The sequence below is a fragment of the Oryx dammah genome, unplaced genomic scaffold, assembly GCF_014754425.2.
Source record: "Oryx dammah isolate SB20612 unplaced genomic scaffold, SCBI_Odam_1.1 HiC_scaffold_28, whole genome shotgun sequence".
NCBI classification, from domain to species: domain Eukaryota; kingdom Metazoa; phylum Chordata; class Mammalia; order Artiodactyla; family Bovidae; genus Oryx; species Oryx dammah.
In genome coordinates, this window is record NW_024070212.1 from 111,290,795 (window position 1) to 111,313,272 (window position 22,478).

The 22,478-nt window shown below is 49.3% G+C and overlaps 1 protein-coding gene and 1 long non-coding RNA gene across 2 annotated transcripts; one reads left to right on the forward strand and one right to left on the reverse strand.

Annotated features, from left to right (window-relative positions):
* The first annotated feature begins 2,551 nt into the window (after positions 1–2,551).
* Positions 2,552–3,397, forward strand: LOC120856479. Its single transcript, XR_005719443.1, has 2 exons — positions 2,552–2,617; positions 3,114–3,397. It is a non-coding gene; the product is annotated as an uncharacterized LOC120856479 (long non-coding RNA).
* Positions 3,398–7,513: 4,116 nt separating this feature from the next.
* Positions 7,514–20,718, reverse strand: LOC120856470 (Holliday junction recognition protein). The gene is made up of 9 exons (XM_040231805.1): positions 20,589–20,718; positions 20,283–20,349; positions 17,651–17,706; positions 15,649–15,742; positions 14,761–14,825; positions 13,338–13,430; positions 12,638–12,707; positions 9,421–10,987; positions 7,514–7,774 (listed from the first exon to the last, which is right to left on the reverse strand). The coding sequence occupies exons 1-8, from the start codon at positions 20,682–20,684 to the stop codon at positions 9,444–9,446; spliced, it is 2,085 nt and encodes a 694-aa protein (XP_040087739.1). The 5' UTR covers positions 20,685–20,718; the 3' UTR covers positions 7,514–7,774; positions 9,421–9,443.
* Positions 20,719–22,478: the final 1,760 nt, after the last annotated feature.

A 22,478-nucleotide genomic window follows, 5' to 3' on the forward strand; every position in this document is an offset into this window, starting at 1 on the left:
ACCATCTCATCCTCTGTCATCCTCTTCTCCTCCTGCCCTCAATCTTTCCCAGGATCAGGGTCTTTTCAAATGAGTCCGTCCTTCACACCAGGTGGCCAAAGTATTGGAGTTTCAGCTTCAGCATCAGTCCTTCCAATGAACACCCAGGACTGATCTCCTTTAGGATGGACTGGTTGGATCTCCTTGCAGTCCAAGGAACTCTCAAGAGTCTTCTCCAACACTGCAGTTCCAAAGCATCAATTCTTCTGTGCTCAGCTTTCTTCACAGTCCAACTCTCACATCCATACATGATCACTGGAAAACCATAGCCTTGGCTAGACCGACCTTTATTGACAAAGGAATGTGTCTGCTTTTTATATGCTGTCTAGGTTGGTCACAACTTTTCTTCCAAGGAGTAAGCGTCTTAATTTCATGGCTGCAATCACCTTCTGCAGTGATTTTGGAGCCTGAAAAATAATCTGCCTTCAATTCAGGAAACTCATGTTCGATCCCTGGATTGAGAAGATCCCCTAGAGAAGGGAATGGCTACCCACTCTAGTATTCTTGCCTGGAGAATCCCATGGACAGAGGAGCCTGGCAGGGTACAGTCCATGGAGTCTCAAAGAGTTGGATACAACTGAAGCAATTAACACTTTCATTATCCTCACTGCCTCTATCAAAAAGTTCAGTCCTTTCATGTTTTAACAGCAACTGACCTGGAGGCAGGGCTTCCGGGAAGAAAGTGACCACCTACCCCAAAAGGGGATGAGAGGCCTTAATGAAGGGGCCACACAGAGGAGAGGCCAGCATGGCACACGGCCCCCTTGGTGGCTATTGCCCCTCCTTCTCCTGGGGGAGCAGACACCCCAACCTCCTTCCCTGCCCTCCATTCCAGTACCTTCCTTTGGCCCAACCCCAGCAGAGGCCAGAGACCAGTGGCCTGGTTACTGCAGGGGACGGGGCGAGGGAGATCTGGGGAGAGGGGATCTGGGGGGTTGCAGCCAGGCCCCCAAACCCCAGGCTCCTGGCGGTGGTAGCTCCCGGCAGGGCTGCTGAGGGCACCCAGTGCTGGCTATTGGCTGAGGGGGCACTGGGGCTGCATCTGTACCCATGGGGCTTCTCAGTAAATGTGCCCAAGGTGTCACATGGGCCAGGAGGGCTTGGGTCCCAGGCAGCCCCCTGGGGCTCATCAGCCCACCCTTCTTTGGCTCCCTGAGGCCTTTGGGGGCTGCCCCCTAGCTTACTGATGGAGCGCCAGCTGCCAGCCCCGCCCCTCGAGTGGCCCCCGGGGCCGCCTGACGCCTCTCCTGCCTTCCTGTCCTGCGTCCTCCAGGCCTGCGTGGCCACCATGTTCCAGTGTGTGCACTTCTGGGGCTGGAAGGCGCTAGAGAGCTCCGCAGACCACAGTGACACCGCTGCCCCCAAGGAGATGACCGGTTTCCAGATGACCCTGTGCTCCATCCTGGTGAGGAAGCTGAGGCAGGGGACAGCCCCAGGGGCTCGGGGCTTCATCCTGTGGTCCTGCTAGACATGAAGTGTTGAGACCGGCTCTGTCTGACAGAAAGGGAATGCAAACCACACACCCAACTTTAAGATTTCTGTAGAAAAAAAGTGAAAAGAGGTGAAACCAAATTTAATCATAGATTTTATTTAACCCACTAGTTCCAAATCATTGCCATTTCAACATGCAATCAATAGACAATTATTAATGTAATAGTTTACCTCTTTGGGATAATGTCTTCAGTATCCAGGAGGCACTTTACACTTAATTCAGACTAGCCACGTTGGATGGCATTATTGAATCCATGGAAATGAGTCTGAGCAAACTCCGGGAGATAGTGAAGGGCAGGGAAGCCTGGTGCGTTGCAGTCCATGGGGTCCCAGGGAGTCGGACACAACTGAGCGACTGAACGACAGCAAGCCACATTTCAGGTGCTCAGGGACCATGTGTGGCCAATGGCTACCCTATCGGACAGTGCAGGTTGTGGGCGAGTGTGATCTCTCTGGGCCAGAGAAGAGTAACAGAAACCTGAAGGTCCTTAGGTTGCCTACCTGCTACTCTGCTGTGTGACTTTGAGATGAGCACTTGCCCTCTCTGGGCAGACCCTGTAGCATCAGACGGATGGGCCTCTGTGAGCAGATGACCGCCACCTGTGAGCAGCCAGTCTGCTGGACCTCCTCTTCCATGGCACTGGGTGTCACTTGTTTTTTGCAGACTCAGAAAAAGCCTGCCGTTCTCTACAACTTCTTGCTAGAAACAATGACCTATGTTAAAAGCAACTTGTCAAGGATCAGAATCGCTGCATGTAACTTGGCAGGTGAGCAGGCAGGTCTCCTGATGCAGGAGGGACCTTGAAGACCATCTGGTCAGACCCAGGTCTGGAGTGGGGACAGGTGTTGGGAGGCAGGCTCGGGCAGAAGTTCCCCGTGTGTGTCCCATGGCACTTCATACCTGCCTGATGCTGAACTAGGTGTCCTGAACTAAACCCTTAACAGGAACTCTCATCAGGAGAAACCAAATCTCTCGCTGACCTAATATTCATGTGATGGGCATTTCTGACTGTCATTTTAGGAAACATTATGAAGCAGATGTCTGCGCATTACTTGAAAAAGCTGAATTTTCCAGCATTACGGAATTGTAAGTAGTGGAGACTCAAGTGTGAGTCAAAATGAGTCTACCCTGCTCATTTGGGAGCTTAGTGAAACCGCCGGAGGGGAGAGTCAGCTGACCCTGGTTGTATTTGGGGTTGGCGGCAGGGGTGGCCAGGGCACAAAGAGGTGGATGAACCTGCGGGGGGCTTTCTAGGAAGACAGCTCTGATGGTTCCCTGTGCTTTCTGCCTGCTCCCCATCATACACATTGATGCCTCTGGCCGATTGACACAGCAGCTGGGGCCTGGGGGGCATCTTCCTGTCCCTGTTGACGTGATGGAAGACCCCAGGAATGGGAGATGTGTGTGGAGACACGACTGCACCTGCCATCTTCCGAATTCACACTCAGGGTGGGGATGAAGTTCTAAGCCCCGTGAGCCCCTCGCCCCGCAGTCAGCTCTCATCAGGATGCACCACCCAGAGCGGGTGGAGGACGAGGGCCTGGCTGCCATGTCCCCATCCTCCTCGTACACTCACTCTCAGCTCTCCAGGAGCTACAGCTGGACTCAGATCCTGGTGTTTGGAGGGCAGCGCTGGAGATGCTCAACATCTTGGATACCTGCAGTCAGCAGCGGCTTTTGGCTTCACCTGAAGGAATCTCCTAGGTTGTCTGAGTTCAAAACGTACCTGCCTTTCTCCTGGGGGCCAAACCCCACTGCACCACCGCGAACCACTTTTAATTCCGTTTGTAAGAAAAAGTATTTTACTTAAATAATGAGTGCCCCTTTCCTTCCTCCCCTTGAAATAAACCTCCCTTGCTATTTGGAGAGCAGATTCCTGACTGCAAGGAGATGACGCCCCAGAGCTGAGACAGTGGAGTGAAGGGAAATTCCAGTCCTAGTGGGGATTTGATTCCTGTGTCCCCTGAGTGTGTGTGTGTGTGTGTATGAGGTCAGAGGATCTGGGGTCCCCTTTGTGTCTTCACTGCATTTCAGTTCCTCCCACGTGGATGGTGTGTCCACTGGGCTCTGTTTTGGGGCCCCAGGGGAGCCCTGCTGCTGTCCAGCCCTGCTTCTAGTAGCCCCGCTCTTAAAGGGAAAGGAGACCTCTCCCAGCACCCATGATGCACCCAGGGTGAGGGAGGGTGGCCACCAGTGGGGGCAGTGCTGGTGCCCATCAGCAGGGTGTAACTCAGGGGGGCCTCAGGGAGGAAGTGACACCACACCGTCCACCCTCGTCTCTTTCATATCAGGGTCCACTGGGCCAGGATGGGAAGGGACCCAGCGAGGCCTGGAGCAGAACCCATGAAGGGCCAAAGGGAGGAGTTACCTTCAAGTCCAAGAAACAGGCAGGGGGAGAAGGGCAGGGAAACTCTTCCTACACTCACGCTGCCAGTGGGACAGTCTCGGGTTGTCCCCAGAGCAGATGGAGGTGGGATTTCCAAACCAGTCCCACTGTAACAGCCCAAGGCAGTCACCACCCTGGGCCCATGGGTGGGAGGATTGCAAAGCAGTCCAGAAAACCAACCTGCACTGGAGGCTTCCAGGCAGACTGGTCTCACACTCTTGGTGGTGCCCAAGAAACAGACAGTGGAGTTACTTCCTGCTGAGTGATGAAGATGGTGGCTGCTGGAAGACTCAAGTCCCAGTGACACAGCCGGAAAGGAATGTGCCCTTCACTATAGGCCCTGGGGGAAGCCGTACGATTGCACAGTCAGGTCTCTGATCAATTCCATTCATGCCTGTGCAAAACATCTCCAGATGGTTTATAGACCTGAACTCAGAAAGCAAAAATTTAAGACAATATAGTCATTTTGATCTTGAGACTAGGGTAGGATGTCCTTTAAAAGTAATAAGAGAAACCAGTTAAAAATTAAGGATTAACCTTTGTAAGTTAAAATATATCTTCTGGGACCCCCCTGGTAATCTAGTGATTAAAATTCCATGCTTCCACTGCAGGGAGCTTAGGTTCTGTCCCTGGTTGGGGAACTAGGAACCTCATGCCATGCAGTGCAATAAAAAAAAAAAAAAAGAAAAGAAAATTTATTGAATAAAAATGAAAATACAACTTATCAACATAAAAGTTAAAAATAAATTTACCTTCTGTACAATAAAATATTGTAAAGTTAAGTAAGTCACAGATGGAAGAAGTTACTTGCAATTTATAGAAAACTAGGTTGGTTCATATAAGCAGATTGGCATACAGAATATGCCCAAATCAGTAATAGTGCAAATTAAAAAAACAGTGTCACAAGAGGATGCTTGTAAAGCCAGTAGGAGGCTGGTTTGGGAGGTGACTGGGCTTGAATGAGGTCATGAGGGTGGGGCCCCTTTATAAAAGACACTAGGTAGCTCCTCCTCCACGTGACATGAGAAGGAAGCCATCTGCAGGCCAGGAAGTGGGTCCTCGCAGAGCCCAGCTGTGCTGGCTCCTGGATCTCAGCCTTCATCTCCAGAGGCAAAGTTCTGTTGTTTAAGTACCCGGTCTCTGGTGCTTTGTTATGGCAGCAAAGCTGGCTAAAACACTCAGGTGACGTTGCAGTGTAAAGCTGTGGGTGGAAAGGAAACATCCATACAGGGAGAGCGTCACCTCAGGTAGGGGGATGGGAAGGAAAGGTGTGCAACTTAATCTTTAACAACTTAAAAAACCATTACACACAGCAACGTATTAACCACCATTTACTCCGGATGTTAGTACATGGGTTTTGTCACTGTATTGTGAATATTTGCAATATTTTATTTAAAAGTTAGTGTCCATTAAGTAAATTAAAAAGCTTTTGCACAACGAAGGAAACTATAAACAAGAGGAAAAAATAACCTTTAGAATGGGAGAAAATAATAGCAAACAAAAGAACTGACGAAGGATTAATCTCCAAAATATACAAGCAGCTACTTCAGCTCAATACCAGGGAAACAACTCATCAAAAAGTGGGCAGAGGACCTAAACAGACATTTCTCCAAAGAAGACTCATTAATGACTAATAAACACATGAAAAGATGCTCAACATAGCTCATTATTAGGGAAAAGCAAATCAAAACTACAATGAGGTATCACCAGACTCAGGTCAGAATGGCCATCATCAAAAAAATCCACAAACAATAAATGCTGGACAGGGTGTGGAAAAAAGGGAACCCTCCTGCACTGTTAGCGGAAATGCAACTTGATATAGTCACTGTGGAGAACAGAATGGAGACTGCTTAAAATACTAGGAATAAAACTACCACATGACCCAACAATCCCACCACTGGGCATATACCCTGAGGAAACCTTACCTGAAAAGGACACGTGTACCCCAGTGTTCACAGCAGCACTGTTTACAATAGCGAGGACACGGAAGCAATGTCCGTTGACAGATGAGTGGATAAAGAAGCTGTGGTACATACACACAATGGAATATTACTCAGCTATAAAAAGGAATGCATCTGAGTCCATTCTAATGAGGTGGATGAGCCTAGAGCCTGTTACACAGTGTGAAGTCAGTCAAAAAGAGAAAGACAAATATCACGTATTAACACACATATATGGAACCTAGAAAGATGGTACTTCTGAACTTATCTGCAGGGCAGCAGTGGAGATGCAGACATAGAGGACAAGCTTGTGGACACAGAGGGAAGGAGTGGGCAGGGTGAATTGAGAAAGTAGCATTGAAACCCATAGGTGGCCAGTGAAAATGTGTTGCGTGACATAGCTCAAATCCAACATTCTGTGACAACATAGTGGGGTGGGACGGGATAGGTGGTGGAAGGGAGGATCAAGAGGGAGGGGACATACATATTCCTATGGCTGATTTCATGTTAATATAAGGCAGAAAACAGCACAGTATTGTAAAGCAATTATCCACCAATTAAAAATAAATTTTAACTGTCTGTATCTTATGATGACCTAGATGAGAAACTGTCTTTACAACTGAAAAAAATCAAAACAAGAGTTAAAACTTAAATGTTGGGACGTCTCTGGTGGTCCAGCAGCTAAGACTCTGTGCTCCTGACACAGGGAGCTGGGGTCAGGGAACTAGATCCTACATTCCACAAGGAAGACTGAAGACCCCACATGCTGCAGCTAAGAACAGGTGCAGCCAAATAAATACATAAATACTTTAAAAAGGGACATTTGCATTTATTAAATTTTTTAAAAATGCTACATGTATCCAAAAAGTAAACAAAATTAAAGGGTATACATGAAAAAAAAAAAAGAAAACACCAAACAAAAAGTCACTGTGATACTCTATTATAAACAGCTTCAATAAAAATCATGAGATATCACAGGTGTTAAGTGGCTGCAGGTGTTTTGGGACTATCACAGAACTGTTTCCATTTTCATCTAAAAATATTAAGCTGTTTGGAATTGCTTTTATGGGTGAGTTTAACAGTGATTCAATTTGCTAACTTCTAATATTGGAAGGTCTGGTGCTGAAGCTAAAGCTCTGTTACTTTGGCCACCTGATACCAAGAGCCGACTCATTGGAAAAGACCTTGATGCTGGAGAAAGATTGAAGGCAAGAGAAGTGGGTGGCAGAGGATGAGATGGTTAGATAGCATCACCGACTCAATGGATATGAATTTGAGCAAACTCTGGGAGATAGTATTCTGGCCTGGAGAATTCTATGGACTGTATAGTCCATGGGGTCGCAAAGAGTTGGACTGAGCAACTTTCACTGGGAGTCAGTGGAGGACAGGGAAGGTTGCCGTGCTGCAGTCCATTGGGTTGCAAAGAGTTGGGCATGACTTAGCGACTGAATAACAGTAACAAATATGGAAGATGCCAAGTCCTGCTGGATTGAATTTAAAAGGCTAAGCAGCCGGACTTTCTTTCTAGGGCTTAAACCTAGGTTTCAGAGCAAACAACTTCTCTGAGGAAATAGGAAACGTAAAAGAGGATTTCTGGTCATGTCTAAATTTAACAAAGAAAATATGAGAAAAATAGACCTGTAAAGGACAATATTAAAAATTTTAGTTGAGCAACTTTATTCAAATAATTTCCAAAAATCCAGAGTCACGTCAATGGAACCAATTTCATTGAAATTTGCTTTGAACGACAGATAAGTGAAGCAAGTTCTTGGACTTCCTTGAGAATTAAAAAATACACAAAAATCAGTGCAAAGAGGGAATACTCCAAAATAACTTGGCAATAGATTTTCAGCTTTGAGTTTTTCTGACACAAAATCATTTGTCTCTTCCATCCCGAAAGATGCGTCATTCTTTCCTCTAGGGGGGAAAAAAAAATTCAGTATAATTTCACTAGAATTCCCATGTCAGCCCCCCAAAGCTTAACTGTTATTTATTTGTGTTAGTCATTCAGTCGTGTCCAACTTTGCAAACCATGGAACCCACCAGGCTCCTTTGCCCATTGTATTCTCCAGACAAGAATCCTGGAATGGGTAGCTATTCTCTTTTCCAGGGGAAGAGAATATACATAAATACTTGAGTCATTATAAATACCCTAAGGAATGTAAAGAAACAATAGTAACAGTAGTTCCTCAAGCAGGCAGCACAACTGGTGGTTAAGACCATGGGCTTTCAAATCCTGGCCCAGCCATGCATGCCTGTATGGATTCAGGAGCTAATGCTACATTTCCTTGGGGACTTCCTTGGTGGCCCAATGGCCAAGACTCCACACTCCCAATGCTGGGGACCCAGACCCGGCACAGCTGGAACACACACACACACACATGACCACATTTCCTATAAAAAGACAAGCTACCATCGTCCATTGGACAGAACCTATCTAAACAAAGGGTTCAAGTGGGGCTTAAAGAAGGAAGGTGTAAAAAGGGGTCAACACAGCCTGGTACATGGAGTTTGGGTTCACAGCTCAGAAAGATTTGGTCCTTTTCCTCAATAAAATATATAATATTTAGTGGAGAATATTAAGTAGAGAGTCCCCTGGACTGCAAGGAGATCCAACCAGTCAATCAAAATCAGTCCTAAATATTCATTGGAAGGACTGATGCTGAAGTTGAAGCTAGAAGACTCTGGCCACCTGATGTGAAGAGCTGACTCATTGGAAAAGACCCTGATGCTGCGAAAGATTGAAGGTGGGAGGAGAAGGGGACGACAGAGGATGAGATGGTTGGATGGCATCACTGAGTCGATGGACATGAGTTTAAGCACCCTCCAGGAGTTGGTGATGGACAGGGAAACCTGGCGTGCTGCAGTCCATGGGGGTCACAGAGTTGGACACGACTGACCAACCGAACTGAAAGAAGAAAAAATACAGAAAACAGTTAAGCATGTTTGTATCGTAGTTCCGGAAGGAGCTGCCAAACCAAACCCAGTCATGTCCCATCAGTCTGCTGAGTGACACGGACTCAGATGCATTGTCAGAAGCCCCACGTGTGGCACGCTGAAATGCTTGCTGGGAAAGGTGGCGCCCACCTGAGGAAGTTTAGGAACTCACAGCAGCCTGTCCACCCGCTCTTCAGCTTGTCTCTGGAGAAAATGGTGCAGACAGCGTAAAGCTTCAGCTTAAGGGACCCGCACAAGCTAAACCGAGGCCGAGGTGGGGGCTCAGATGGGCTCTGATGTGGAGGGCAGGGGGCTGTGGGATCTCTGCGGGCTGGCTCCTACTCTGTTCCCACGAAGCAGTGAGAAGTGAGCAGAGAGGAGTCAACTCCCAGATCAGTTTCATGCCCAACAGCAATTTTCTGAGTGAGATAAAGCTGGAAATGACAGTTTGCTGAGGACGGATAGTGTCTTAAGGGATGCTTTTTAGAAACACCCCCAAAGTGCATTCCAGTGGGAAATGCGTAAAAATGCTAATGTTAGAGGAAGGAAAAGAATTTGGGAGACCATTTGGAAAATTTAACACCTAAGAATTGACAAACACCCACATTCAGCAAACAGAAACGCACCTTCTTCTCTTCCCATTTGAGCTTTAAGAGTTGACCTCCTTCCTGGGCCTTGGCACGGCGCTGCCCACAGGTGAGAAACCCCAGGGTCCGGCCCCCTCTCCACACACCTGAGGGTCTGATAATCGGCATCGCTTTGTGGGGACCTGATGGCCCGACCTGGCAGCAAGAGCAACGTCTATAGATGGAGGGGCCCCAACCGTGTTGGAAGCCAGGGGGCTTTTTACGCTCTGCTGGGGTGAGGATGACAGGCTTGGGGGACCCCAACAGCCGGAGTCTGGGTTGAACTTTACTGAGAAGCCTTCTTTTTGATATTGAACTCCCGCACGTGCTTTATCTGAAGGTGCCTGTGTCTGCTGAGGTGACTTTTGGCAATACTGCCGATGAAGCTTGTTAAATTTTTCTTTAATATTATCGTAGCGATCCCTGGCAAAGCCTAAAGGTTGTACCCTGGGTACTGAAATGGCTTTGCTGAATGATACCGATTTCTGAAACTTTCCTGAATCACTTCCTGGACAAACAAGGTCAATAGTCTGCTCTGGGCAGCCCATGCTGCAGGTGGGGTCGGTCTTTGAAAGTGAGGGTAAGGACCCACTCTTCGGCAGGCAGCTACCCACTCTGATGGATCTTCTGCCCAGGCCTTCAAAGGCCTCACTCAACCTCTTAGCTTTTGATCTGTAGAGAGGGCTGCTCAGCCTGTGGGCTTCTAAGCCCTGGGGGCTACCAGGGCTCATGGGACCACCTCGGTACACATCCACGGCCGAGCTGGGCGGGTAAGTCAGGCTGGGCCATTTCCTGGGACTCAAGCAATACTGTTGATAAAGCTTGTCAAATTTGATCTCAATTTCCTTAAAACGACTCCCCGCCTGGCCCTGCAGGATTCTGGGTCTGGAAGCTATTTTTACAGGAGAAATCAACCACTTTAAGGTCACGAATCTGTTTTCCTGATCAAGAGGAGACACTGCTTTGGAGTCTAAGTAAGTAAATGATGAATGCTTCCAGGGCATTCCCTGAAGCTCCTTCCAAGGTGGACTGAATGTATGGATCTGGGGTTTGTTTACTTTGAGAAGAGCCCTTTCTGATTTTAAAGCCGTCTTAGGGGCAGAAACTTCGGGCAAGTTCCCACGATCTCTTAAGGTCCCTGCATCCTCCAGGGGCTTGGAGCAGGGTGGACGTCTCTCCCGGGGGCTCCGCCGAGAGCGCCCCCCTCCCTGGCAGCTCGTTCTGTTCATTCTGCCCTTATACCGGTGCCTCCGCCTGGAGCTCCAGTTCTGGCCGATGAGTGTCTTGGTGGAGATGACGCAGGAGGGCCTGGCGCCCAGCAGCCGGCTCATGGAGTGCAGCATGCCCGCGTACAGGTCGCTGAGTGTCGCGTTGCACACGTCTTCCGCCTCGGAGCAGGGGCTGCTTGAGAAGATGCCGCCACTGGTCCCTTGTAAGGGGATGCCGTCGCCCCTCAGCACCACGGCCTGGCTTGCTGAGCAGGAGTGAGAGGCGTCACCCTCCCTGGGTGATGGAGGCGGCTGGAGTGGACCACCAGGGCTGTCTTCAGAGACGTCCTCGCAGTATCCTGGAGAAATACACACACAAGGCAAAGCCGCGTGACCATTTGCAGCCGTCCACACACAGAGATCGGTTTCCTTGGTGGCTCCCGTGACAAAGAGTCTGCCTGCAATGCTGGAGACCCAGGGTTCGAGCCTGGGGTCAGCAAGATCCCGTGGAGGAGGGCAAGGCAACCCACTCCGGTATTCTTGCCTGGAGAACCTCATGGACAGAGGAGCCTGGTGGGCTACAGTTTGTGGGGTCACAGAGAGCCAGCCACAACTGAGCGACCGACACTTTCACACACAGAGATCAGGGAAATGAAGGCTGGATCATGACCAGCATGGGTTTTTAAAAAAAGTTATCAGTTTTAACTGAGATATAATTCACATATAACATTATGCTAGTTTCAGGAGTAAAACATTGTGATTTTTTTTTTTAAAGCAATACAAAAAAACAAAAGCAACAAAATTTCACACATATTTGGGAATAGACTCTTCTCAGAGATTTTTTTCTAGCTATCAAAACAATTCACTGTCCACTGACCTTCCTAAAAGGAGCCTTTCTTCCCTGTATGATGGTTTAGAAACGGTTACCTTGTCAAAGACTAATGAGAAACCAGATAATAATGACCCCGCCTGCCAACAGGAGTGTGTGGGGCAGGGATTTGTTGTTGCTTAGTCGCTCAGTTATGCCTGACTCTTTGTGGCCCCATGGACTGTAACCCACCAAACTCCTCTGTCGATGGGATTTTCCAGGCAAGAATACTGGCATGGGTAGCCATTTCCTTCTCCAGGCATCTTCCTGACCCAGGGACTAAACCCATATCTCCTGCATCGGCAGGCAGATTCTTTACAGCTGAGTCAGTGGGGAAGCTGGAGGAAGACACAGGACTCCTGAATACAGCTCTTTGCACAGCTTTAACTTTTGCATCATGTTAAATGTTTTATATATTAAAAAAGTGAAATCAAACCAACAAAGATGAGGATAACTCTAAAGATGAATATAGGAAGGAAAAATGGCCCCATCTCTATGTCAAACTGACAACAATCAGAAGAGAAAATAGAATCCAAATAACGCTGAACATGGTCCCCCTTTTGGGACAAGGTCTGAGGAAAAAAATTCTGCTTGGAGATCCAGAACCTTCTTCGGCTCATTGTAGAGCAGAGTTGTTACCAGGTGCTGTGATTCTGAAGCTACTTGGTGCTTTGTGACCAACCAAATAAGCATCACCATCAAGGAGGAGGGAGGCTGCTCTGGAGTCAGGGTGGGGGATGAAGGGCTCAGAAACCCCTGGGGACAGGTCAGAGGATCCAAAGCCAGAGTGGAAGGGGCTCCTCCAGGCTGAGCGTGGGTTGAAAATGGACAATAGATTCCAATATGTGAATTAAAAAAAAGTCCATGAGTTCTTACTGATTCTGGAAAAGGTAGAAGAAAAAGCATGTTGGGAAGGATAAAGTAAGGGGACAAAGGAAACGGAAGGGACAGAGTTCAGCCTATTTATAGAAGAATGCCAACAAAGGGGACTTCCTTTCTTAGTAATAATGCACCTATGACACGCACGTGTCTCTCACAGTTCATGGTGATGAAACATGCCCAGTGAACACGGGGGACAGTGCCCAGCTAAGGTGCCATCAAGCTACTGAAAATGAACGGTCTGCTTCTATGTCATACTTACCCTGGGCAGGTCTGGCGGGTAAGGCCAATGATGGGGCCAGGGTGTCCTTTCCCTCTCTGTAACCAGCACGCTGAAACCAAAGCAAATGACTTTAACAAAAAGAAAGGAGAAAAGTCGCTCAGTCATATCTGATTCTTTGAGACCCCACAGACTGTAGCCTACCAGGCTCCTCTGTCCATGGGATTTTTCCAGGCAAGAGTACTGGAGTGGGTTGCCATTTCCTTCTCCAGGGGATCTTCCTGACCCAGGGATCGAACCCAGGTCTCCCGTATTGGAAGCAGACGCTTTACCGTCTGAGCTACCAGGGAAGCCGAAGCAAATGACTTTAACAAAGGCGTTGCTAAGTGTCAGCTCTGGCCACCCCATCCCCCAGTACCAAGCCCACAGGAACTGTTCCCCAACCACAGATAGAGCATGACTGAACCCGGATGAATTGTGCAGCTTCAAAACCCTCTGCCCAAGGGCTGGGGCCCTAGTGGACCCTGTGAGCAGCCCAGAACGTGGTGGGCAGCCGATTCCACTGCCTGAGGGGACCCAGAGCGTCTGCTCAGGAAGAGTAGGCGTCGGGGAGGCTGTGAGCCAAAGAGTTTGGAAACTGAGATGGTCTTTACAGGCTCTGGAGTGAACCAGACATAATCACACCTCACTGGGTCTCTAGCCTATGGTTTGCTCTGAGGACACACTCAGGGACACAGATTACCTCCAAGTACCCTCCATCCTGCAGTAGGATATCCACTTGCGTCAAGTACTTCCTTCTCAGCTCATTTTTCGAAGGGCTCCAGGGCACTGCAGGCTGACGCGGAGACAGAAGTCAGTATTTGTGAGCACTGTTGGGCACGGCTGAGCTCTGGGATTTGGGAACACACTGGCATAGTCATCAATGTATATGTGTTTACATGGAGTTTCTCAAAGTTACTTCTGCACTTCCTGCTGTTAACAGTACCGAGTGTTACAGGCCCTCTGAAAATCTACCTGACCTGCGATCCAACTGTAGGGAATTTACCCAGTGGGACCAATTCAAAAGGAAATAGAAAGACAAAACATACCAGTTTGGAGAAGTTTACGACAATATGACTAGCATCAAAAAAAAAAAAAGAATCGATAATCTTAGGTGAGTTTAGGACGCAACTACTAGGACCGATCCCAGTTGCTGTGTCTACGAGACAAGAAGTTCAGTGGCTTCCCCAGCAGTCCAGTGGTTAAGACTTTGCGCTTCCACTGCAGGGGGTATGGGTTCGATCCCTGGTCAGGGGACTAAGATCCCATGTGCCGCATCCAAAATATAAAATCAGAAAAGAAAAAAACAACAATGAAAAAAGAAGTTCACTGTCCAGCTCAGGGGACAGGGACAGGCCTCTCCTGTCCCTCGCCTGCTGTGTATTGGAAATAGGTCTTGGTCTCTGCTTTGCACCGGGTGGGGAAGTCAGGGCTGGGGCTGCAGCTGGCGTGGGGGTAACATGAACACCCCAGGGAAAGGGTGGCACCTCGACTGCTTACTCCCCTTCACTACCACTCCCACGAAATACCTCCCAAAGCAGCCCTCTCCTCGCCCAGGGCCACCCCCGATTCTAGTTAGACACGACAGGCCACACCTGGGTGCACGGGAAACCTCTGTACGAAAGAAGTGAGTTTAGAGGAAAATCACAGGCCAGCTCTTCTAGCGTCTGACCCAGGGGGCAGGCTAGAGACTCAGGTGGATTCTGTCCCGTGAGTTCTTGTCCATCCCGAGGGCTGACCCGGAAACGCTCCCCAGAGCACCGCCCCTGTGACGGTGTCTCTACGGGGTACGACCAACCTAGAACCCAGCTCTCCACACGGCAAGGTTTGTCCAGGCCAAAGGTGCACTGGGAACCACAGCTGGGGTTGCTCTGTGTGCAGAGGGAGCAGCCCTCACGTTGACAAAGGTTTGGAAAGACAGGCTGGATCCCGGGCCGTGAGTGCTAACCTGAGAAGGGGCAGCTTGCTGCCTTAGGGGATCTGAGTTGGGGGTGCTGAGACTCAAGGGGCGGCGTTAGCAAAGAGTGAGCCTCAGAAGCGGGCCTGGAGGAACATGCCGGTCACGAGAATGTTCACCTGTCCCCAAGCCCCAACTCCGTCCCTTTGTTATGAAAGACAGGGCTCACCATTAAGTTCCCAGCAATCACTTCTTCCTGGAAGAAAGCTGTATCAGCATCACTGCTTTTTGAATCTAAAAGCAAAAGAGGAAATTTCCATCAGAATGTCTTAAGAAAGCATGTATATTTTCTCCCAAGGATAGTTTTGGCATTACTTGAGTATATACTGCAGTGAAAACTCCTGTTGCTTCAAGCGGTCCCTTGTAACAGGGACGCAGTCATCTGTGGCCACGCAGAGAAGCCATCAGAACAGGATTATGCCCCGAGTCAGGGACACTAGGGAAAGCAGCTTTTTGTAAAACCTCTACCCTTTCGATGGCCTCTCATTCTGAAAGCTGAGTGCCTATAGCCCAGCACCGTCTAATAGAACTTTCTGCAATGATGGAAAAGTCCCCCCTCCGCTGTCTAGTATGTCAGCCACGAGCCACACGCGGTGGCTGAACACTTGGAATATGGCTAGTGAGGCTGGGAACTGCATTTTAAACTTGACTTCATTTTAAATGAATTCAAATAGTCATGGGTGGCTAGTGGCTACCACACTGGACAGTTCAGCTCAAGAACCACTTCTAATTATTTTAAGGAGCCCAGGGAATTCATGGACCTAAGGCTTTACAGAGTTGAAATCTGGATTAATACTGGTAAACCAATGACACCCACGAGCAAACATCTCCGGGGTCTTTCTGTGTCCAGCAGCATGATGTAACTGTGAGTGAGATGGCTCCCTAGATGAGTTGAGAAGGAACCACCAAGGGACTGTTCAAAGGTTTTAGTTTTTCAAACACACTTGGAGAAAGTCATAGTGAGGAGCCTAGACTTGGAGTGTGGAGGTAGACAGAGACTCATCCCCCCATCTGCGCCCCCACCCCGACACAGCTTTCCAGCACCAGGACCACTCACCATCGGCTGGTGTATTGGGAGGGGGAAGCTCGAGATCTCTGGCTGGGACTTGCACGGGCCCATCTCTCCTGCCATCTGTCTTCACCGGAGAGCCCTTGATAAGATAAGCTTGGTTCAGACATAACGTATTTCAAAGCAACTGTCAAGTAAAACACCTCTGATCCCCACCTTTAGTGTATGAGAGAAAAGGCAGGTTTCCGGGGGCTTCTCTTCTAGAACATTCCAGCATCAAAGGCCTCAAGACTCCTAGCAGATAGTTGAGCTTCCCCTTGGAGAAGGAACAGAGCTGTCATTCTCTGGTGGTGCCCAGGGCTGCTGTCTCAGAAACCACTTGGATGGTGACTGATGGGAGCAGGAAAGTGAGAGTGACCAGGTCCAGCTCGGCCCTGGCACGGCAGTGAGCTCAGGGCCAAAACCAAACAGGACAGCACAGTCCCCAGATCCTCAGGTAGAAGCTGGAAATTCCAGAGGCCCCTGGGGGATTTCTGTGAATCTTAACAGTGGCTTGATTTCTATGTCGTGAGACCTACAATCCGTTTAAAAGCTTCATTGTGTGGTGGTACCTGGTGTGAAGAGCCGCCTTCCAGCTGAACTCCGGCTACAGGGCGGGTCAGGTGTCCTGACCAGGACTCAGCCTGCGAGGTGGTCAGCGGACCAGCCCCAAGGAGGTGGTACACTCCCCACCTGCCCCCGAGAGCCTGATCTGCCCACCAGACCTGGTAGTTGTATTGCGTTGCATTAGCTGCTCAGTCGTGTCCAACTCTTTGCGAGCCCATGGACTGTAGCCCGCCAGACCTCTCTGTCCATGGGATTCTCCGGGCAAGAATACTGGAGTGGATTGCCATTCCCTTCTCCAAGCCTTGCTAGTAACCATAACTAATGCCACGGATGGGCTCTCGTTAGGGAAATTTGAGAATTCAAGATGCCGGATTAGCTAAAATCTTTTAGGCCCACCTAGCCTTGTAAGGCAGAGAAGGCAATGGCAACTCACTCCAATATTCTTGCCTGGAAAGTCCCACGGATGGAAGAGCCTGGTGGGCTGCTAGTAACCATAACTAATGCCATGGATGGGCTCTCGTTAGGGAAATTTGAGAATTCAAGATGCCGGATTGGCCAAAATCTTTTAGGCCCACCTAGCCTTGCAAGGGGAGAAGGCAATGGCAACCCACTCTATTACTCTTGCCTGGAAAATCCTAAGGACAGAGGAGCCTGGTGGTCTGCAGTCCATGGGGTCGCTGAGAGTTGGGCACGACTGAGCGACTTCACTTTCACTTTTCACTTTCATGCGTTGGAGAAGGAAATGGCAACCCACTCCAGTGTTCTTGCCTGGAGAATCCCAGGGACAGAGGAGCCTGGTGGGCTGCCATCTATGGGGTCGCACAGAGTCGGACACGACTGAAGTGACTTAGCAACAGCAGCAGCAGCCTTGCAAGGACAGGAGTGAGAACATGGCGAGGCCTGTCCCTTTAAGGGTGGCCCTGGGGCATCACCTCTTAGATGTCTGTGAACCCTGCCTGGGGATGTCACTGCCTTTGCCTCAGGAGAGGTGGGACCTGACGGAATTTCTGCTATCCTGTGTCTGGAAGCGTCACAGTTGGAGCAGAAGACATGCGTCTCAGTAAATCCTTACACACAAGAAATCAGGGCGGTTAACGTGAGAAAGGGGCTTCTGTGGTGGCTCAAACCCTAAAAGAATCTGCCTGCAATGCAGGAAACTCCAGTTCAGTTCCTGGGTTGGGAAGTTCCCCTGGAGAAGGGATAGGCTACCCACCGCAGTATTCTTGCCTGGAGAATCCCCATGGATGGAGGAGCCTGGTGGGCAAAGGTCCACAGGGTTGCAAAGAGTCGGACACAACTGAGCGACTAAAAACACAAGGTGGGGAGACCATGGAAGAACGCACCCCAGTGGCCCCTGGTGCAGCTCCAGCTCATCTCCACCTTTATTCGCATCAACGTTCCTCTCCAGCAAGGCACGCTGGCAATAAAACGTGACATTAAATACCTGCGCGTCTCCTGTGCTTCTTCTCTTCACGAGTCCTCCACCCCAAATTCGCAGTCCTTAAAAAAAACAAATAGTAATTACCATTTAAGTCATCATGAACTCTGAGCTTCAGTTTAATTTGTACACAAAGAAAACCTAAGGGACAGGCAAAGGAAAGGTCTAATAAGACCGAGATCTAACCAAGCCACATTACTGACATCCTCTTGTTTCTCATCTTCGTGAGGTTGAAAGTCTCAGAGGAAAATCTCATCTCCGTGAGATTTCAAAAATCCACACCAGATAAATTTATCACAAACAAAAATCTCTTCTGCCTGTAGGGAGCAGCTCGTTGAACCCAGGATTAAGCCAGAAATGAAACAGAAACAAGGAGCATACCCATGCCAAGCGCTGTCCTCAGAACACACATGTTGAGAGCAATCTATATACTACAGAGAGAGAGAGATACTGAAGGCACTTTTTAAGGGCAAACTTTCTACTCCATGGATAGAATAAGTGCTTTCTTGGGGCAACCTACACATTGTAGAACAAGTCAGAGGCACAGGAATAAATGCTGAGTTTTGGAGCCCTGCACTCACTAGCCAGCAGAATCTGGGCAAGATACTCCCCAAACCTCCACTGGCTCCTAGGTAAATTCAAATTAATAAAGAATGGGTCATTTAGTTGCGAGGCTTGAGATGGTTGTTGATAATAGCAGCAAAAATTCACTTGCTGCTTACTGTTCCAGGCTCTAGTCTAAATCTTCTCCAAGTACACCCCATTAAGCATTCACAACTCAGACACATGCCTTTTATGCTACTCCTAATTCCTTTGGATAGACACTCACTAAGGTCACTGTACAGATGGAGACAGAGGCAAGGAGAAAGTGAAATAACCAGCCCAGGCTATTTGCCCGCATGGTGTGGCCAGGCTGGGAACCCCGGGGGAGTGACTCTCTACTATGCTTTTTGGCCTTTCCAGAACAGAGTGACCCCTGACAGAGAGGCTTGGATTCAAATCAAATCTTTGCTACTTTGGCTGAGTGACACAGGCTGGTTCCTTGACCTCTCTGGTGGACTCTCTTCTATGAAACAACGATTCTAATAGTGCCTACCTTGCAGGGTTGTTGAGAATCAAGAATGTGTGACTGTTAGAAGCCTACCCTACTGTGTAGATTGGAACTTGCTTTAACTTACAGGAATTCGCCCTGCAAGGGGGGTCAGCTAGCACGTAATCAGGAAGACCACTCCCTGAGTACCTCTCCAGGGAAAGCTACAGGTCAGGGGACCTGTGCTCCCATCAGCAGGAAGGTTGTAGGAACACAGAACCGCTGGATCCACACTTAGCATCACTGTCAGTGAATCTGTTTGTACAAGCTCTCCAGGAGGTCTTCCACACGCTAAAGGGCTTCTTGCTTTGGCTACTGTTCTTGCTCTTATCTAACTGCAGTCCGAAATGAGTTTTCCACTGGTGAAATTAGTGATGTTCAAGATAAGTGGATTGACCAAAATATTCCAGACACTGCCCATCCTTCCATAAACAGGTCAAGAGAACACACTAAAGACTACTGATTGCACACTTAGGGATGATTTCTACATACTCCTGTGACCAGCCTTCAGGTTAGACGCAGGCTAGATGCACAAAACTCACTGTTGGAATACAGTAGCTTCTGTCTATAAAAGCTTTTCACTTAGGGTGCGGCTGGTCCAGCTAAGAAAGCAGAAGCTAGGATTCCATTTCCTTAGGAACTGATTTGTGTCTGTCTGTCCAGTGTACAACAGAACTGGGTCTCAGATTTGCTTTCATTAGTAGATAAAATTGAGTCAGTAATAAGGCTGAAGGGCTTCCTGGGTGGCTCAGCAGTAATGAATCTGCCTGCAAGGCAGGGGACACAGGAGACGTGGGTTCAATCCCTGGGTCGGGAAGATCCCCTGGAGGAGGGCACGGCAACCCACTCTAGTATTCTTGCCTGGAGAATCCTATGGACAGAGAAGTCTGGCGGGCTACAGGGTTGCAAAGAGTCGGACATGGCTGAAGCGATTCAGCACACATGCAAAAGGCTGAATGTGCACTGACCTCACCCAGTGCAAACTTTCCCCAGGTATTTACCCAAGAGAATCCATGATTTAAGTCTGTTTGCAACATCAAGCATTAAACAGGATGGCTCCTTCTCCTTAGATGCAGGTCAAATTCCAAAGTGCTCAGAACCTCAAGTCAAACAGGTCAATTAACAGTCTAGTGTTCACTAGTGCCAGGCTCCATCTCCTGTAAATGTCTAGCCAAGCAGCTGTTACTGTCACTATCTTTCCACTTTACAGATGAAGAAACCAACTCACAACTTGGCTAAAGCAATAAGCTCAAGCTGAGATGGCTATTAAATGACCAGCCGGGATGTTAAACCTAGACAAGGGCATTTTTAATCAGGATGCATCTATGTGTCATTGGAATTGTCTTCATAAATAACTGTTGGAAATAAGTAATTTAAGTGATTGATAGGTTCAAGGGAACTAGTGATGTATTAATGCTTATTAGGTGAACAGGTTTATTTTCAAAAGAGCAGGGACAGCATTTCAAACTCTATTAAGACACTATTCCAGTTACACTCTTAACCATAAATTATTCAGAAAGGCGGGGGGGTGGGGGTGCTGATTCGTACCCTGGGGCGTCTTGTAGGTCAGCGTGGACATGTGAACCACCGGGCCGTCCTCGAAGGGCTGGTTATACTGCGGGAGAGGAAGAAGGGGGATCCCATCAGATCGGAGGGCGGAGAGGAACCCCTGACCCGGGCTGAGAAGGCGCCAGCGCGAGGCTGTAAGTCTACGGAGCCCCGAAGCACCCCCCACCCCACCCCACCCCACCCCTCGGTCCCCCACCCCGACCAGGCCCTCTGCCCCACGGTCCCTGCCTCCTCCTCCCGCCCCTCCTCCTTCCCCCTCCATCCCGCCAGCGGGAGGGGCCGCACCTTTTCTATCAGCTGCTGCATTCGCCTCTGGAAGCGGCAGCGGCTGTCCCTGAGATTCCGCAGCAGCTCGTCCTCCGCCGGGACCTCGCCCTCCATGGCGCGCAGACCAGAGCCCCACTCCGGCAGGAAGCTGAACAGGGAACAAGAGACCCTGTAGCGATTCAAATAGCCCTTCCGACACGCCCCTCCAGTCTCCCATTGGCTGTCTCTTGAAAGACCGACCGCTGATTGGGCCTTTCAAACAGGTGGCGTCGCTCACTCCTGGCCAATCCGTGCCCTCGTTTCCGACCCCGCCCTACCCGGGGAGTGCGGGAGCGGTTGGGAGGAGGAGGGGTGGGGGTGTGGGAAGCGGTCTGCAGCCGCGCGCTGGGAGTTTGGTGGCTTGGTGTTACCTGGGTGAGTCTGCCTGTTCATCAGTATAGAGCCAGACGAGTAAGATGTCTGCCGTCGTGCACCGGCGATGTCCAAGCGACTTGCCCTGGGACTCGCCGCCTGTTGCGGGGGGCCAGCACTTCACCTGAACGTGGCCGTGGACCCTGCCCGGTGAGCCGGCTTCCTCGCCCCTCCCACCTCGGGTCCTCGTTAACAAGGGCTGAAAAAAAAATCACGGGATTACGAACACGCAAGGAGGCAGGAGAGTGAACATGCATTTAGAAAATAAACGTCCCACGATCCAGAAAACTCTCATACGGAATTTTTATTAAGCCCTGGCACATAGTTTTCGCACATGGTTTTTATTGCATACTCGACTCCATTAATTTTGTAGTGTTTTCTCTAGAGAATGGATAATTCAGCGCTATCACAGAGCCCGTATTTATGTGTTTGTGCTGATGTGATTATACCATGCTGCTGCTACTGCTAAGTCACTTCAGTCGTGTCTGACTTTGTGCGACTCCATAGATGGCAGCGCACCAGGCTCCCCCGTCCCTGGGACTCTCCAGGCAAGAACACTGGAGTGGGTTGCCATTTCCTTCTCCAATGCATGAAAGTGAAAAGTGAAAGTGAAGTCTTTCAGTCGTGTCCGACTGCTAGCGACCCCATGGACTGCAGCCTACCAGGCTTCCTCTGTCCATGGGATTTTCCAGATGAGAGTACTGGAGTGGGTTGCCATTGCCTTCTCCGTGATTATACCATAATATGGGATAAAAATGAGTATAACTTGGAGCACGATCAGGACTCTTAGGTGGAGCTCTTCACCTCCTCTCAGCCTGCACCCCCATGCTATCATGCGATCCAGCAGATATTAGGGGAGAAGGGGGAGTGAGAACATCCGGGGATCATGTAGGAAATATATTGGGATGGACACAGAGATATGCAGCCTAATTCCCTCTGCCCCCTTCCGCGCCAGGCCTCAGTGGCCAGGAGGGTTTTTCCTGGGCACCTGCTGCTGTCTTCATAGATTGTCTCAGTTGTAGAGAGCCCCTCACCCACGATCCTGCAACTCCAAGGCGGCTTAAATCCAATAAGGGCTCCAGGTGGGAACCTAAAGGGCTCCAGTCCAATAAGGGCTCCAGGTGGGAACCTAAAGGGCTCCAGGTTGGTCTTTTCAGCCAAAAAAGAGCGATCTTATGGGCCATCCTGATTAGTTCTCCTGAGGCAATCGGACTGATCTTTCCCTTCCTTCCACCGCTGCAATCTGGAGGATACTCCCTAGCAAACATCCTTCACCGTAACTCCTTCTCCCCGTCTGCTCCCAGGAGATTCCCACCTGTAACAAGCACTTTGCTGCAAGTGGCCACTGAATCTATGCATTCCGTTTGTAGCTTTCCCAATTTCCACAAATAGGATCAGTTTTCTGTCCCCTCCTCCCTTGGGAGTGCTCATAAATTTAGCGTGCTGTTTCCACTCAGTGTTTCCACGTGAATTCGTTTGGGACATTTAACTTACCAC

Bases quoted from the DNA above. Each gene is read 5' to 3' on its own strand.
- LOC120856470 (XM_040231805.1), bottom strand. From the start codon at position 20,684: ATGGAGGGCGAGGTCCCGGCGGAGGACGAGCTGCTGCGGAATCTCAGG. The intron at 15,743-17,650 runs GTATTTAATGTC...TATCTTATCAAG, and splicing joins GAAGCACAGGAGACGCGCAG to GGCTCTCCGGTGAAGACAGA. The intron at 10,988-12,637 runs GTAAGTATGACA...GTATTTCTCCAG, and splicing joins ACCCGCCAGACCTGCCCAGG to GATACTGCGAGGACGTCTCT.